Here is an 18,960-nt window from a genome sequence, read left to right on the forward strand (position 1 = left end):
GTGAAGCAGAGAGCAGACAGCCTGGAGGAGGTAAGGAGCATATGGAGGTGAACGATCAGTAAGTGAAAGGTGCCGCCAGCTCCTCAGTGCTCTAACAATGAGTGATTCTATCTATTCTATTGATGGAAGCGCTCATTACATCCGTCACCTCCGACAGCTGGTACGGACCTCCCTCCCCCCCCCTGTCACGCCACTGAGGGCATTATTTCTTTCTGCTACGAAGTTCACCATACCTATATTTAAATTTATAATTGTTCTGAATTTTTTTTATGCCAGAATACCAAATATTTTTAATTCCTTTTATATTCATGGGGTACATATGACTTTTTGATCACTCGATATTATGCATTTTGTAAGGCGAGGTGACAAAAAATGACTGTTCTGGCAGTTTGTATTCATTTATTTTTACAGCGTTCACCTGAGGGGGCATATCAAGTGATACTTTTATAGAGTAGGTTTTAACGGATACGGCGATACAGAATGTGTCTATTTTTTTTATTTTTGTTAAGTTTTACACAGTAAAATCATTTTAAAAAGAATAAAATCTTGTTTTTGAGTAATTTGTTTTATTTTTTGATTGGTACCATTTTGGGAGACAAGACTTTTTGATCACTTGGCATAACACTTTTTGTGAGGCAAGGTGACAAAAAAAGGTTGTTTTGGCACAGTTTTTATTTTTTTAGAGCATTCACATGAGGGGGCATATGTGATATTTTTATAGAGCAGGTTTTTACAGACACTGCGATATCTAAATGTGTCTATTTTTTTTGTTCAGTTTTACACAGTAAAAGCATTTTTGAAAAGAAAAATATCTTGTTTTTGTTTTGCTATTTTCTGAGAGCCACATTTATTTTTATTTTTTGAGCTTTTGTAGGGTCTCATTTTTTGTGGGATGAGATAAAGGTTTGATTGGTAGCATTTTGGAGAACATACGACTTTTGTGCTCCCTTCACATACCCCACACATGCCGTGGGCATAGCAAGGATTAATGCGCCGGCATCGGTGCTTTCACCGATGCCGCCGCAAAAAGCAGGGTCTTGTCTGTCAGTGACTGCCAGACCCCTGCTGCTGATCGGGCAGGCGCAGCCCCTGCACCCGATTAGTGCGCCGTAGATGTATGGTGCTGGTCAGGAAAGGGTTAAAGGGTATCTGTCACCATGATTGTGGACTATTATCTACAAAAATGCATGAGGAGCACTGCACATATTGCCATTTCTTATTGTCCTGCTCCTCGTTCCCCCACTGTCAGCACTCAAATCTGTGCTCATTTACTCAGTCCAGACTGCTGTGCCATGCTAATATAATGTATGGGGAGGGGAGGACAGGGGCAGTAGGAAAATAAAAATTAGTGATTTGCTTTCTGTTACAAAAATGCTACAGTTGCGAGATATTCCCATTACTTCATTATAATGGCATCACTGGTGTTTAAAATGTGCAAGTGCACCTACTGAGCTGAATGACCGTGCAAGCACAGTCACCACTGATGGATTGCAGGGTGGTCATAACCATGGAAGCAGTGTATAATGTGATGGAAACATGAATTCATACAGCAAAGGAAGCAATATGGATAATAATACATAATACATTAGTAAGTGCCTTTTATTAACGTTATCTACATGATAAATGCTATTTGCTGAAGTGAGACAACCCATTTAATAGCGAGCTCTGCAAAAGGGCTTAAAGAGGTATTCCGGTTTCATGAAATTAATGACCTATTCTCAGGACAGGTCATCAATTTCATACTGGTGGTGGTCCGAATCTTGGCACCCCCGACGGTCAACTGTTTGAAGGGGCTGCGTTGCTAGTGTGAGAGCTACATCCTAGTCAATGTTTACTTGAACACCTTCTACATTGCAGCGTCTGTACAGTGCAATTACAACTGTTCATCCCATTCATGTGAATAAGAGAGGAAGCTGTAACTACACTGCACCACCACTACAATGTCAAGGGTATGCGGATAAATACTAGAGAGAACGCAGCTCTCGCACTGCTGCTGAAGCACCTTTAAACCTCTGATCGCAGGGGTTGCTGAGAGTCCAACCTCTACCAATCCAAAACTGATGACTAATCCTGAGGTTAGGTGATCAATGCCCCTTTAATAGGGAGCTTGACTGACATGGCCAGGTGAGATAACTAGGCAGTAACCTGGTCCTTTCAAAAAAGTAGAGGGAAGGGCTGGAAGAGGAAACAAGAGTAGCTCTGGGCCATCCTCTGTGCACTTAACCACTCACAGAGTGAAGAGACAGATTGCCAAGTGAAAGTTATCATTACATTCAGCGGAGTTAGAATAGTGAGTACAGCTCTGGAGTATAATACAGGCTGTAACTCAAGATCAGTACAGGATAAGTAGTGTAACTTCACCAGCAGAATAGTAAGTTCAGCTCCGGAGTATATACAGAATGCAATTCAAGATTCAGTATAGTATAAGCAATGTATGTATACAGGGACAACCAGCGGAATAATGAGTATATTTTGTGTAAAATGTAATGAAATGTACCGACAAAGTGACTTAACTATGTATGTTCATAGGCTGATTTTAAATTAGTATGAGTATAAAGCTTAAATTGCTCTGCATGCATGTTGGTACTTGTAGTCCCTGGATTCAATGGAGGCCATTTTGGCACCGAAAAATGATAAAAACCATAGGGGGCCCAGCATGCATGCGGAACCTACACCCCCTAACCTTCATGGTCGCTGTCATGGCACTTAACAGGTTGAACTTAGTGTTAGGTTCCTGTCTTACAGAGATCACCTTGACGTGTGGCAGACGGGCCCAAATAATTTTGTACACAATGATTTGCCAAGCATCTCTAATTTATAAGCATAGCATTAGCAATATAATACATGTTTGTACTTTATTTGGTTTGCAGAGTGCTGTTGCATTGTATGTTTTGTTCTATGTTGTGTTTTCAGCCATAGCAACGTGCACCTGCGCACTGGGATGTGCTGACTGACCCTCTTTTTTTGCAGTCTGAACTAAGTATGCTGATGGAAACCTCAGACCAGACATGAGTAAAGCAACACCTTCTTACATAAGAGACAGGTGAAAATGTCCCATTTTAAAAGAAAAGTCAATTCCTCAAGAATCAGTAAGACTTGGAAAAATATCCTGGTTTATTTCACATTGTATTTATTTCTGCTGCGTGGAGGAAGAAGTAGAAAATGAACCTTTTCATGCAAATCCCTGGTCAGGTCTCTTGGATGGACATTTTCAGGGCGAACTGTCTGCTTGGCAGAAGATGAGAGGGACTGACATCCAGGGAGCACAGTCTGCTGTGGAGCTGTTAATGAAATCTATCATGGGTTAAAGCCTTGTGGGTGCGCGAAGGAACCCCCCCTACCATGTAGACACACAAAATATCATCTTATATTCCACTCTCAGCCTAGAGCAGTGTTTCCCAACCAATGTGCCTCCAGCTGTTGCAAAACTACAACTCCCAGCATGCCCAGACAGCCTTTGGCTGTGCAGGCATGCTGGGAGTTGTAGTTTTGCAACAGCTGGAGGCACACTGGTTGGGAAACACTGGCCTAGAGGATAACAGCGTGTGTAAGGAACAAGGGAGGCCCTTGCGGTAAAATATAGCACAAGAAGCTGCTCTATGGGACAGGGCTAACATAGTGAGCAAAGGAAAATAAACGGTGCAATTTCAAGGATAGGCCAAGGAAGAGACTTTGAAAAAAATTAGATGTGCAAATTAAAAAAAAAAAAAGTCTACTAAAACCTGTATACATATATATTCAATAAATAGGTCCCTGCCTCCTGGCACATGTCCCCAGCCAAACACTAGAACTCATTTGGAATTTTTGGCATGGTAGATGGAAAATAAGTTCCTGCAGTCAGATATTCACAGATCCAGTGTGATTCCAGATTTTTGACCTTCCTACTTTTGACCATCCTGCATCACAGTGTTCTCAAAGAACAGAAAATTTTGCACCAAAACCCCAGAATATTGCAGTCTGGATTCTGATAGGCTAATCCCATAAGTCTGAACCCAACTGCTTATACAGTTTATTGACCAATGGAATTGCTAGATCAGTGCAATGCATAGCTTAGATGGTAACTGGGCATAAAATAAATTAAAAACCCTATCCTTGCATATCCAGGGCTGCAGACATGTCCAGTTTAGTTAAATGCATTTCCATACTTATGGTTGCAAGTGGATGCCTCCAAATGCATTTAAAGGGGCACTAAACCTAAAATCTAAGTAAACAAGTAAACAAAATGATCTATTGTTCTCTATTATCAGCAACTTCAAGCAGGAGAGAAACTAACTATAGTGCTGGGATGGCTGTCAGGACGGCCCCAATTTTTTCTGCCCTCATGATTAACTACTTTATGTCACATATCTCCAGCACAGGGTTCCTTGAGAAAACTTTACATACCGTAGGTGTAACTGATATTCATTAATACATATTATAACACTGCTACTGATTTTAAAGGGATAGTCCATGATTTAAAAAAAACATGGCAGCTTTCTTTCAAAAACAGCGCCACATCTGTCCACAGGTTGTGCGTGGTATTACAGTTTAGTTCCACTGATGTGTAGTGCTCCCTACAATAATATGGAGATGCATACATCATGTAACAGATAGAAAAAGTTGGGTGTTCAGCAACATAAAGACATCTCCACACGTACCTTACACCAGTTGTTAAAGTACTACAACTTAAAGCGTATCAGTGCAAGCTAGGAGTTGTAGTTCCACAACAGAGATGCACAAGTTGAAGACCAATTGTTATGATTGCACCAAGGGGTAAAAACCAATTGAACCTTAAAGGAGAATATGGCTCTGGTAAAACAATGCCATTTTATCAGCATATGCTCATCATTACTATAACATATATTATTTCTGACAACTTTGTTTCTTCCTTTTTAATAATGGATATAGTCTTAAAAAATTCAGCTTGTTGGATTCATGTGCAGATAATCCAGGGTAGATGTTCCAGGTGTCGGATATATGAGTTTTGAGTATCAAAATTCTGCTCTTGGTATAGGCTAGCCGTCCGCATCGATCTTGTGAGCTGAAAGAATAGAGAAGAAAAGGAGCCGATCATAAAACCACACAAAAGGGCTAATATCAGAGGCGACTTTGTGAGAGGATACTACCAGGCTCTACTTGCTTTCCTTGCATGATCTACTTTTATGTGGAAGTGAAGTGTAAAAAGCTAGAAAATCCAAGATGCATTGTGGAATTGGGGATAGGGGTGGCAATACTTCTACCTTTTAAAGTATCTATGAGGGCCAGAGGTGCATTTAGCTCCCTATCCAAGGCCTGTTGAGTTAATACTGCACGCTGCTGTATGTGACAGACGTGTTAGTATGCAGACAGGAAGAACAGGCAAGATATGGGCACTATACTGCATTTAATGATAGGAGGATGGCACTTTCTGGGAGTTCAGCATTGATGGCCTATCCTCAGTAGTGATCAGCAAAGCGAGCTTCGGATCCTAGATCCAAAGTAGCTTCGGTCAAAACTTTGTTTGAACACTGTGCAGAGATCCGTCTCTGTACTGCATTCAAATGTATGGGCTCCGGTGAGACTTCGGTGAATAACTTTGGCATTCAATTTTTAAAATTGAAAACCATTTTAAAACAGGAATCCGAAGTTGGCGTTGGTACCTCAGTACTGAAGCCGACTTCGCATCCAAGTTTTAAAGTGGTTTTCAAGTTCAATAATCAAATCCTGAAGTTATTCACCAAAGTACTGCAAGACTTTGGCGAGAGCGAATTTCCCCCGCGGGAGCCCATACATTTTAATGCTGTATGGAGACGGATCTCTGTACAGCATTAAAACGAAGTTTTGAGCAAATCAACTTCGGATCTTGGATCTGAAGCTCGATTTACTCATCCCTAATACTTAGGATAGGATCACCAATATCTAATTTGTCGGGGTCTGACTCCAGGCACCCCCACCAATTAGCAGTTTGAAGAGGTTGTGTCCCTCTGGTGAGTGCTGTGGCCTCTTCCTAAGCCGGTGATGTCATGTTCAACGTCACATGGCCTATTTGCAGCTCAGTGCCATTCAAGTAAATGGGCCTGGGCTGCAATACCAAGTACGACCATTATACAAAGGACGGTGCTGTGCTTAACATGCTGTGAGGAAGCTGCAGCACTCACTAGAGCACTACAACCTCGTAAAACAGCTGATCGACGAGAGTGCTGGGAGTTGCACCCCCATCGATCAGATACTGATGACCTATCCATAGGACAGGCCAGCAATATTGGGCTCCCGGAAAACCACATTAATGATAGTAGTATGGCACTATTCATATGGACACTATTGGGGCAATGTGAGGTATTGTTTGGGTATAATATGTAATAATTTCCTGGGCTCTGTATGGTTGCATCTATTCGGGTACTGGATAGTGGTTTTTGGGCACTATTTGTCTTGGCATTGTGGGGAGCTGTCTGGGGATTTTATGGCACTAGATATGGCACTGTGTGGAATGGCCTAGGCTTTTATTACATGAATTATCTGGACATTGGGTGGCGCTGTCAGGGGTACGGCACTAGGTATTTGGGCACTATGTGAAATGGTCTGGGCTTTTATGACATTATCTGGGCACTGTCTGGACAATGGCACTAGATATTTGGACACTGTGTGGCACGCTATGGGCTTTTATGACATTAATTATCTGGGCATTGGTTGGCACTGTCGGTGCTCTTTACAGCACTAGATATCTGGGCACTGTGCGGCATAGTCTGGGCTTTTTAGGACATTATCTGGGCTTTGGTTGGTAATGTCTGGAAACTTTAGTTACTATATCACTTTGATGATACGGAGAGGTGGGGGGTGATCAGATTCCACATCTCTAAAAAAATTGTTCACATAAAAAGCTTAAATATAAACTCACACTGCTTTGGTATCCTAAGTGGCTCGTTGTCTCCAGACATGACTTGGTGCAGAACCCCTCTGAACTGGTAGAGGATCTTTAGGCTTTTATCCTCCCCAATACATGGGTCATAGAACCCAGGCAGTCCAGCCTAAGAAGGAGGAAAGACAGCCAGGGTCAGCTGCCAGTATAAAGGGACAGCGGGCAAATCTTCATCCTGGAAGGAAGCTTTAGTGCAGTTACCTTTGAAGCTTCTGTGAGGATCAACTTAGAGTCTTTGACCAAGCACTGCAGGGGCACCGTCACATCAATGACTTTCACTCTCTCATTTCTCCGGCTGTTGTCGGTAACAAATTTGCCATACCAAGCATTCAATATTATCAAGCCTGAAACACAAAAATAACCCTAGGTTGTGAAATTTAGAGATCCTGTCAGCTCTCCTGACATGTCCGTTTTAGTAAATGCTTGCAGTCCCAATGAAATAGCAATTCTGCTGCATCATTTTTTACAATCCAGCATTATGCCATTCCTCTGTTACTCCTCCTGGAAATGCATGAATGAACTGACAACTTGTCAACATGGTACAGAGTGACACTGTGAAATCAGTGCTCACTACTGACAAGGGGGAGAGTAATGCTCAATACACACTAATAATAAAATGACAGGAAATTAACAGATGGGCACTAGGCATCTCAAAAGAAGTTCACCCGTACCCATTTTAGACTCTTCAACTTCTATGATCCGCCGCACAGACTCTTGCATTAATCGCACCTACAAAACCAGAAAACAACAATGAGGATCCCATTTTAGAACTTTTTTTTTTTTTTTTACAAGAACTAAAGGAAAAGTTAACCTAAAAGTTGCTGACAGCTGAGGGAAGTAAAGGAGGTGGGATTTAACATACTTTGTCTCCCACTGTGTATTTTATTCAATGTTTTGGATGCATGTTTAACCCCTTCACTGCCGAGCCACTTTTCACCTTAAATCCCAGGCTGATTTTTGCAAATCTGACATGTGTCACTTTATGTGGTGATAACTTTAAAACGCTTTTACTTATCTAAGCCATTCTGAGGCTACTTTCACACGAGCGTTCGGGTGTCCGCTCGTGCGCTCTGTTTGAAGGGGCTCACGAGCGGCCCCGAACGCATCCGTCTGGCCCTAATGCATTCTCAGTGGAGGCGGATCCACTGAGAATGCATCCGCCTGCCAGCGCTCAGCCTCCGCTCCGCTCAGTGAGCGGACACCTGAACGCTGCTTGCAGCGTTCGGGTGTCCGCCTGGCCGTGTGGAGGCGAGCGGATCCGTCCAGACTTATAATGGAAGTCAATGGGGACGGATCCGCTTGAAGATGACACCATATGGCTCAATCTTCAAGCGGATCCGTTCCCCATTGACTTTCAATGTAAAGTCTGAACGGATCCGCTCAGGCTACTTTCAGACTTAGAAAATTTTCTAAGTAATAATGCAGACGGATCCGTTCTGAACGGATGCAAACGTCTGCATTATCGGAGCGGATCCGTCTGATGAAACATCAGACGGATCCGCTCCGAACGCTCGTGTGAAAGTAGCCTAAGACTGTTTTCTCGTCACATATTGTGCTTCATGACAGTGGTAAATTTGAGTCAAAATATTTCATATTTATAAAAAATACCAAATTTACCAAAAATGTGGAAAAATTCGCAATTTTCAAAATTTCTATTTCTCGGCTTTTAAAACAGATAGTGGTACCTCCTAAAATAGCTATTACTTTACATTTCCCATATGTCTACTTCATGTTTGGATCACTTTGTAAATGAAATTTTTTTTTTGGGACATTAGAAGGCTTACAAGTTTAGAAGCAAATCTTGAAATTTTTAAAAAAATTTCCAAAACTCACTTTTTTAGGACCAGTTCAGGTCTGAAGTCACTTTGTGAGGCTTACATAATAGAAACCAGCCAAAAATGGCCCCATTTTAGAAACTACACCCTGAAGGTATTCAAAACTGATTTTACTAACTTTCTTAACCCTTTAGGTGTTCCACAAGAATTAAAGGAAAATGCAGATGAAATTTCAGAATTTCACTTTTTTGGCAGATTTTCCATTTTAATCAATTTTTTCCAGTAACAAAGCAAGGGTTAACAGCCAAACAAAACTCAATATTTATTACTGGGATTCTGTAGTTTACAGAAACACCCCATATGTGGTCGTAAACTGCTGTACGGGCACACGGCAGGGTGCAGAAGGAAAAGAACTGCCATATGTTTTTTGGAAGGCAGATTTCACTGGGATAATTTTAATTTGCCAAGTCACATTTGACACCTGGAGTAGAAACTCCCCAAAAATTACCCCATTTTGGAAACTATGGGATAAAGTGGCAGTTTTGTTGGTACTATTTCAGGGTACATATGTTTTTTGGTTGCTCTATATTACACTTTTTGTGAGGCAAGGTAACAAAAAATAGCTGTTTTGGCACCGTTTTTATTTTTTGTTATTTACAATGCTCATCTGACAGGTTAGTTCGTGTGGTATTTTTAATAGAGCAGGTTGTTCCGGACGGGACAATACCAAATATGACAACTTTTTTTGGTTGCTCGTTTCAGTTTTACATAATAAAGCATTTTTTTTTTTAATGATTTTTTTTGTGTCCCCATATTCTGAAAGCCATATATTTTTTTTTGGGCGACCGTCCTATGTAGGGGCGAATTTTTTTCGGTATGAGATGACGGTTTAATTGGTACTATTTTGGTGTGCATATGACTTTTTGATCTCTTAGTATTACACTTTTTGTGATGTAAGAATGGCTTTTTGACACTTAATTTCATTTTTTTTTACGGTGTTCTTACGGACGTGGCGATACCTAATATGTATACTTTTTTTTAATTTATTTAGGTTTTACACAATGATATCATTTTTTAAATAATAAAAAAAATATCATGTTTTAGTGTCTGCATATTTTTAGCACAGTTTTAATATTTTTTTTTTGATGGTGTTCACCGTTAGGTCATGTGTTATTTTTATAGAGCCGGTCGATACGGACGCAGCGATACATAATAATGTCTACTTTTCTTTTTTTTCCTATTTTTTACAAATTTATTTTACTTTATTTTGGGAAAGGGCTGCTTTTTTTTTTTTTACTTGCAATTTTTTTTTGTCAAACTTCTTTTTTTTCACACTTTTTTTTTTGTCCCACTCTGGGAACTTTGGGGGTCTAATGCCCTTTACAATGCAACACATAACTTCTGTATTGTGATGCATTGGCTGTAAGTGTATTACAGATTGTAATACACTTCAGCCTGCTTGCCTGAAGATCCAAGGGCCTGGATCTCACAGGCTGTCACGGAAGGCAGCCACAATGCCCAAGGAAGGAATCGGGCTGCCTTCCCTGCCAGCGGGTCCCCGTCAGAGCAGCACGGGGACCCGATGGCCACCCCGCACCCGGCAGGATCCCGCATGTGCTGCGGCCAGCGCTGACTGCGGCAGTGCGAGAGTTTTCACCGATGCCGGCGCGTACAGCAGGGGTCTGGCTATCAGCGACTGCCGGACCCCTGCCACTGATCAGGCGGGCGCAGCTCCTGCATTCGTCCGATGTACATATACGGCGCTGGTATTTGTGTCCCGCATGTCTGCGCCGTACATGTACGGCGTTGATATCCTACGGGTTAATAAAGTCTGTTAAAAAAATAAAAAAGCTTTTTATTATTTTTTTTTTTACAGATTTTAAAAAAAAAATCATCCCATTTTTATCTCTAATGTGCTGCTATGTATCTGTATTCCAGTCCATTAGCTTCTACTAAGTCTAGTGTCACCTATGCGGTAAGAGATCAGACAGGCTGGTCCAGCAGAGAAGCAGAAGCAAATATGCTGAGAATCGGACAGATCTCTGCCGGAACCCATTATAGTTAATGGGGTCAGCAGGTAGTCAGGTAATGGCAATGCCGTATCCCAAGAGCTCAGGCAGGCTGTTCTCTGCCGGGTCTCTTGCTGCATATGTGAAACTAGCCTAAAAGAGCACAGGCAATTGTTAGGGCACACTAACAACAGGAAATGTGACTAGACAGCACTGGGGTATTTCAGTGGAAACAGGCATTTGCTTGGGAATACCTGAAAATAACGTATCAGCAGGAAAAATGGTCTAACAGCCCTAGGGTCTTTTAAAGGGGCTGCCAATGTCAGAGTTTTTTTATTTATACAATAAGAAAAAAATGCATACTTCCTGTCCTGAACTATATCCGTTCCAGTGGCTCCGCTAGATCCAACCGCTTGCTTCAGAGCTCTTGTGCCATATACTGCTGAGGCCAGTGACTGGCTGCAGCTGCCATGTGTGGTATATGGGAACATCATGGCTGAAGCAGAGGGTAGGAAAGGAGCAGTGGCTGGAACAGAGGGGGCTCAGGACAGTAAGTGTACTTTTTTAATTATCCAAATAGCTTCCTTGCCTGTAAAAGAAAAAAATTACTTGGAAAGCCCCTTTAAGGGTTTTTTGGTCGCCTGGACAATTTCCACAGTTCTGACTTGAACAAATGAAACAAAAAAAAAAAAAAAAAATGCTACTATGTCCCCAAAATCTAATTTTCTTTAAGTGCACAATATACCACAAATAAAAATATAAAAATACAACTTATAGTATTAATGCACCTAAGAGAAGTGATCTGCATATTTCACTCTAAATATCCAGTATGGACTGGGTGGGGACAGAGGTAAATGAAACTTTATTGCTTGTGGTTTGGTGCGACCTATTTGATGCTCTATACCAGAAACAGTAAATATTTGAGTCACAGCATCAATAAATGGCATAACTAGGCAGATAGCGGTGATTAGATGAGCAAGTGCACATCTTTTGCCTTATTTTCCACTGATAAAGTGGAGGTTCACAGCTCTCAGTATAACGGGAAACATGACATGCATGGATCTAGGTCATTATACGGGGCTGAATTTACGGTAACTCCTATATCTGTATTATAGAATGGGCAGGAGAATGAAGGCAATACTCACTGCAGCCTCTGCTTCTTGCTTCTTCTTTAAGACGTCAGATGAGGAGTCTTCCCTATGTTTCTCTAATTCTCTATCAATTAAAATAAGCGAAAAAAATGAACAATCAAGGAGTATAAGCTTGTAGAACAGTGAGTGCATCTCTAGAGTATAATACAGAATGTGAAGGCCCTATTACACGGGCAGATTATTGTTAAAGGGGTTGTCCGGGTTCAGGGTTCATACCCTTATTTTCACCCAGGCAGCCCCCCTGAGGCTAGCATCGGAGCATCTCATGCTAGATCGCGCAGGGCACGGGTTCTTTTGTTTTCAATAACACACTGCCGGGCGGAAACTTCCGCCCGGCAGTGTGTTCGGTGACGTCACTGGCTCAGATGGGTGGGCTTTAGATCGGCGGGCCGTTTTACTGGCTAGGGCAGCGCTAAATCCTGCCCCTCAGTGCCGGTGACGTCACCGGGGTTCCTGGCAGCCCCATAGAGAGCCCCGGTACGTCACAGGATCTCCAAAAAATGCCTTTGCCCTGCGCGATTTAGCGCAGGGCAAAGGATGCATCGGAGCATGAACTGCTCCGATGCTCAAGTCAGGGGGGCTGCCTGGGTGAAAATGGAGGGATGTCCGGGTTCAGCTCTGAACCCAGACAACCCCTTTAAGATGATCGCTAACGACTCACGGCTAATGATCACGCCATGTAATAGGCGCTCTGCTGCCGGCAAACAATGAGACAGTATAGGGACGAGCGATGCATTAGCAATCACTTGTCCCTATACTGAGAAGGAGATCGCTGCATGTCACAGCAGTGGTCTCCTCCTCTAGCGAGCAGGCCATTACCAGGAGGGAACACTTCCCTCCCAACAATCGTCTGCTCTATCTGCCCGTGTAATAGGGCCTTTACTTAGGATACAAGATAAGTAACTTACGATACAAAATAAGTAATGCATATACACAATAAACACATCAGCAGAATAGCGAGTGCAGCTCTGGAGTATAATACAGGCTTATAAGGGTCCTTTTACATGGGAAGATTTCTATCCGTGTAATGACTGTCAACTAAATATACAATACATTTTGAACGGTGCTCGTTTGAGGATTCCATAGTTTTTGCCCCATAAGACGCACTTTCACCTTCCCTCAAAGTGGGGGAAAAATGTCAGTGCGCCTTATGGGGCAAATACTAATGAGCGCCTCCAATGCGCGTCAGGTCACAGCACAGCCGTGGCAGGAAGAATAAGAGCGCTGGAGGTGAGAATCGGCGGCGGTGACATGTGGCATGGGTGTGATCTGGGGTCTAAATGGGGGACCTATTTATATTTGGGCTCTTATCTGAGGTCTGATTGGGGGTCATTCACATTGGGGTCTGAGCTGAGGTCTGATTGAGGGTCTTATTAACATTGGGGGTCTGATTGCTGGTCTGATCTGAGGTCTAATGAAAAATATTTTTTTCTTATTGTCCTCCTCTAAAACCTGCATCTTATAAGGCGAAAAATAGAAAGGTAGATAACTACCTAAATGAATGACTGCATGAATTTTCAGATGGTTAGAGCAGGCATTTGTTTACCTTGTCAGCTGCACTTCCCATGGTTACACAGGGAAAAGTGCTGCCAAAATAAAATGTCCAACAATTCGATGTACATGCATTTGCCCGACTGTCAGCTGCTCAGCGGGTCTTTTACACAGGCCAGTGATTGAGTGATCACTTTCACCATGAAAATGCAGTGGAAACTACAGGTAGCAGGTTATAGAGCAGGAGGAGCTGAACTTATATACAGATTTATGGGAACAGATTCAGTAAAACCTGTAGTTCATTCATTTAAATATCTGCTCATTCTGAGCTTAGGAGTCCTGTAAGTGGTCTTATTAGGCTACTTTCACACCTGCGTTCAGGTGTCCGCTCGTGAGCTCCGTTTGAAGGGGCTCACGAGCGGCCCTGAACGCAGCCGTCCAGCCCTGATGCATTCTCAATGGAGGCAGATCCACTGAGAATGCATCCGCCTGCCAGCGCTCAGCCTCCGCTCAGTGAGCGGACACCTGAACGCTGCTTGCAGCGTTCGGGTGTCCGCCTGGCCGTGCGGAGGCGAGCGGATCCGTCCAGACTTACAATGTAAGTCAATGGGGACGGATCCGCTTGAAGATGACACCATATGGCTCAATCTTCAAGCGGATCCGTCCCCCATTGACTTTCAATGTAAAGTCTGAACGGATCCGCTCAGGCTACTTTCAGACTTAGAAAATTTTCTAAGTTATAATGCAGACGGATCCGTTCTGAACAGATGCGAACGTCTGCATTATAGGAGCGGATCCGTCTGATGAAACATCAGACGGATCCGCTCCGAACGCTAGTATGAAAGTAGCCTTAGTGATTGAAAGCTATCTTTGTGCTGACTGTGCATATAGCTATATCTGTCAATCACTGATAGGAGACCAGTGGGTGGTCCTAAGCCCAGAAAAAGCACAGGTTTAAATGAATAAGTGATCAATTTTAGGCTACTTTCACACTAGCGTTCGGAGCGGATCCGTCTGATGTTTCATCAGACGGATCCGCTCCTATAATGCAGACATTCTCATCCGTTCAGAACGGATCCGTCTGCATTATAAAGTAGCCTGAGCGGATCCGTTCAGACTTTACATTGAAAGTCAATGGGGGACGGATCCGCTTGAAGATTGAGCCATATGGTGTCATCTTCAAGCGGATCCGTCCCTATTGACTTACATTGTAAGTCTGGACGGATCCGCTCGCCTCCGCACGGCCAGGCGGACACCTGAACGCTGCAAGCAGCGTTCAGGTGTCCGCTCACTGAGTGGAGCGGAGGCTGAGCGCTGGCAGGCGGATGCATTCTCAGTGGATCCGCCTCCATTGAGAATGCATCAGGGCTGGACGGTTGCGTTCAGGACCGCTCGTGAGCCCCTTCAAACGGAGCTCACGAGCGGACACCTGAACGAAGGTGTGAAAGTAGCCTAAATGAATCTTTTCCCATAAAACAATATATCAATCTCCTCAGCGTCCCCCGCTACATACCACTCAGCCTGCAGTCTGCACTGCATTTCAATATTACAGGTTCCCTTTAAAAGGATTTTACTGGGTAATCAGACGCACCGTTACACCGCCAGATAATCGATAACAAGCGTTCCTATGAGCGCTTGTTAGCGATTATCTGGCAGATTCTCGGCCTGTGTAAATGGGCCTTAAGAAATGGTTGGAAAGAAGAGGATGAGCCAAGAACAGATAATTTTATGATTAGGCCCCTTTCACACGAGCGAGTATTCCACGCGAGTGCAATGCGTGATGCGCACGCATTGCGCCCACATGGAATCCGGACCCATTCATTTCAAAGGGGCTGTGTAAAATTTTTTCACACATCAGTTGTGCGTTGCGTGAAAAACGCAGCATGTTCTATATTCAGCGATTTTCACACAACACTGGTTCCATAGAAGTGAATGGAGCTGCGTGAAAATTGCATTCGCAAGCAAGTGCGGATGCGATGTGTTTTTCATGGATGGTTGCTAAGAGATGTTGTTTGTATACAGTTTTTTATCATGCGCGTGCAAAACGCATTAAATCGCATTGCACCCGCGCGATAAAAACTGAACGCGATCGCATGAAAAACTGAATGACTTTGCCTTGCGAAATCGCGCATTTTGTACTGAATGAATTCGCAATGCATCCGGACCTAATGCGGACACGCTCGTCTGCAAGGGGCCTTAGAGGAAAAAAGTTTAGAATAAACACTCCAGAAACTTATTTGGCCAGTTTAGCTACAGAAAAAAGATCTATCTTAATGCAAACCTGGTGTTTCTTGCCCATAGAGGAGTTGTCTGGTTGAGTTATAGGACGAGCTGTGGCGAGATACTTACTTCTCTTTCTGTGCCTTGAGGTAAGGTTTGATGATAAGCTGATGCATCGCTACATAGATAATAAGGGGTCCCACAGTGGCGTAAAACACCGCACTTGGTAGAAGCTGATCTGTCAGATGAATGGGGAAGAAATACGTCTGACTGGCTCTATTCAACCTGGAATAAAGGAGATCAGGAACAGATTAATAGAAAGCATCTGTAGGGCTCTGAACCACCAAACAAGCCGTAAATTATACTTTGCAACAAATGCTGAATCTCATCTGACCTCGAGTGCAAAACTTGACACATCTATTATCCCCATCCCTGTAATAGGTGCGCAGCTAATAAGTAGCTGCTGGTCAGCCTGAATGCCGGGACCATCTATCCAAAGCAACTAGCCGGCCTATAAAATAAATTCATCAATGAAAAGTAGTAATACCTCAAACAAATGCGGTTATTTCTTAGGCTACTTTCACACTTGCGTTTTGTGCGGATCCGTCATGGACGGATCCGTTCAGATGATACGGCCATCTGCATCCGTTCAGAACGGATCAGTTTGTATTATCTTTAACATAGCCAAGACGGATCCGTCTTGAACTCCATTGAAAATCAATAGAGGACGGATCAGTTTTCTATTGTGCCAGATTGTGTCAGTGAAAACGGATCCGTCCCCATTGACTTACATTGTGTGCCAGGACGGATCCATAGAAACATAGAATGTGTCGGCAGATAAGAACCATTTGGCCCATCTAGTCTGCCTAATATACTAAGTACTATGGATAGCCCCTGGCCCTATCTTATATGAAGGATGGCCTTATGCCTATCCCATGCATGCTTAAACTCCTCCACTGTATTTGCAGCTACCACTTCTGCAGGAAGGCTATTCCATGCATCCACTACTCTCTCAGTAAAAGAATACTTCCTGATATTACTTTTAAATCTTTGCCCCTCTAATTTAAAACTATGTCCTCTTGTAGCAGTTTTTCTTCTTTTAAATATTCTCTCCTCTTTTACCTTGTTGATTCCCTTTATGTATTTAAAAGTTTCTATCATATCCCCTCTGTCTCGTCTTTCTTCCAAGCTATACATGTTAAGGTCCTTTAATCTTTCCTGGTAAGTTTTATCCTGCAATCCATGTACCAGTTTAGTAGCTTTTCTCTGAACTCTCTCCAAAGTATCAATATCCTTCTGGAGATATGGTCTCCAGTACTGAGCACAATACTCCAAATGAGGTCTCACTAGTGCTCTGTAGAGCGGCATGAGCACCTCCCTCTTTCTACAGGTAATTCCTCTCCCTATACACCCAAGCATTCTGCTAGCATTTCCTGCTGCTCTATGACATTGTCTGCCTACCTTTAAGTCTTCTGAAATAATGACCCCTAAATCCCTTTCCTCAGATACTGAGGCTAGGACTGTATCACTGATTTTATATGCTTTTGGGTTTTTACGCCCCAGGTGCATTATCTTGCACTTATCAACATTAAATTTTAGTTGCCAGATTTTTGTCCATTCCTCTAGTTTTCATAAATCCTTTTCCATTTGGTGTATCCCTCCAGGAACATCAACCCTGTTACAAATCTTTGTGTCATCAGCAAAAAGACACACCTTACCATCGAGGCCTTCTGCAATATACACTGCTCAAAAAAAATTAAGGGAACACAAAAATAACACATCCTAGATCTGACTGAATTAAATATTCTTCTGAAATACTTTGTTCTTTACATAGTTGAATGTGCTGACAACAAAACCACACAAAAATTTAAAAATGGAAATCAAATTTTTCAACCCATGGAGGTCTGGATTTGGAGTCACACTCAAAATTAAAGTGGAAAAACACACTACAGGCTGATCCAACTTTGATGTAATGTCCTTAAAACAAGTCAAAATGAGGCTCAGTAGTGTGTGTGGCCTCCACATGGCTGTATGACCTCTCTACAACGCCTGTGCATGCTCCTGATGAGGTAGCAGACGGTCTCCTGAGGGATCTCCTCCCAGACCTGGACTAAAACATCTGCCAACTCCTGGACAGTCTGTGGTGCAACGTGACGTTGGTGGATAGAGCGAGACATGATGTCCCAGATGTGCTCAATTGGATTCAGGTCTGGGGAACAGGCGGACCAGTTCATAGCATCAATGCCTTCGTCTTGCAGGAACTGCTGACACACTCCAGCCACATGAGGTCTAGCATTGTCTTGCATTAGGAGGAACCCAGGGCCAACCGCACCAGCATATGGTCTCACAAGGGGTCTGAGGATCTCATCTCGGTACCTAATGGCAGTCAGGCTACCTCTGGCGAGCACATGGAGGGCTGTGCGGCCCTCCAAAGAAATGCCACCCCACACCATTACTGACCCAATGCCAAACCGGTCATGCTGGAGGATGTTGCAGGCAGCAGAACGTTCTCCACGGCGTCTCCAGACTCTGTCATGTCTGTCACATGTGCTCAGTGTGAACCTGCTTTCATCTGTGAAGAGCACAGGGCGCCAGTGGCGAATTTGCCAATCTTGGTGTTCTCTGGCAAATGCCAAATGTCCTGCACGGTGTTGAGCTGTAAGCACAACCCCCACCTGTGGACGTCGGGCCCTCATATCACCCTCATGGAGTCTGTTTCTGACCGTTTGAGCAGACAAATGCACATTTGTGGCCTGCTGGAGGTCATTTTGCAGGGCTCTGGCAGTGCTCCTCCTTTTCCTCCTTGCACAAAGGCGGAGGTAGCGGTCCTGCTGCTGGGTTGTTGCCCTCCTACGGCTTCCTCCACGTCTCCTGATGTACTGGCCTGTCTCCTGGAAGCGCCTCCATGCTCTGGACACTACGCTGACAGACACAGCAAACCTTCTTGCCACAGCTCGCATTGATGTACCATCCTGGATAAGCTGCACTACCTGAGCCACTTGTGTGGGTTGTAGACTCAGTCTCATGCTACCACTAGAGTGAAAGCACCGCCAGCATTCAAAAGTGACCAAAACATCATCCAGGAAGCATAGGAACTGAGAAGTTGTCTGTGGTTACCACCTGCAGAACCACTCCTTTATTGGGGGTGTCTTGCTAAATGCCTATAATTTCCACCTGTTGTCTATCCCATTTACACAACAGCATGTGAAATTGATTGTCACTCAGTGTTGCTTCCTAAGTGGACAGTTTGATTTCACAGAAGTGTGATTGACTTGGAGTTACATTGTGTTGTTTAAGTGTTGCCTTTATTTTTTTTAGCAGTGTATATTAAACAATATGGGTCCCAGAACAGACCCCTGAGGTACCCCACTGGTAACAAGACCTTGGTCTGAATATACTCCATTGACTACAACCCTCTGTTGCCTGTCCCTCAGCCACTG

At 43.4% G+C, this 18,960-nt stretch overlaps 1 protein-coding gene across 1 annotated transcript in view; it reads right to left on the reverse strand.

Annotated features, from left to right (window-relative positions):
• Nucleotides 1-4,290: 4,290 nt before the first annotated feature.
• The window catches only part of DNAJC11 (DnaJ heat shock protein family (Hsp40) member C11), a 196,479-nt gene continuing 181,809 nt past the window's right edge, over nucleotides 4,291-18,960 (reverse strand). The window contains exons 11-16 of the mRNA XM_040429902.1: nucleotides 15,650-15,805; nucleotides 11,804-11,873; nucleotides 7,546-7,603; nucleotides 7,076-7,218; nucleotides 6,854-6,983; nucleotides 4,291-5,020 (exon numbers count right to left, since the gene is read on the reverse strand). Coding sequence (XP_040285836.1) covers nucleotides 4,995-5,020; nucleotides 6,854-6,983; nucleotides 7,076-7,218; nucleotides 7,546-7,603; nucleotides 11,804-11,873; nucleotides 15,650-15,805 — 583 coding nt within the window. The 3' untranslated portion in view covers nucleotides 4,291-4,994. The remainder of the gene's footprint in view (nucleotides 5,021-6,853; nucleotides 6,984-7,075; nucleotides 7,219-7,545; nucleotides 7,604-11,803; nucleotides 11,874-15,649; nucleotides 15,806-18,960) is intronic.

The sequence above is a fragment of the Bufo bufo genome, chromosome 1, assembly GCF_905171765.1.
Source record: "Bufo bufo chromosome 1, aBufBuf1.1, whole genome shotgun sequence".
Lineage (NCBI taxonomy): Eukaryota > Metazoa > Chordata > Amphibia > Anura > Bufonidae > Bufo > Bufo bufo.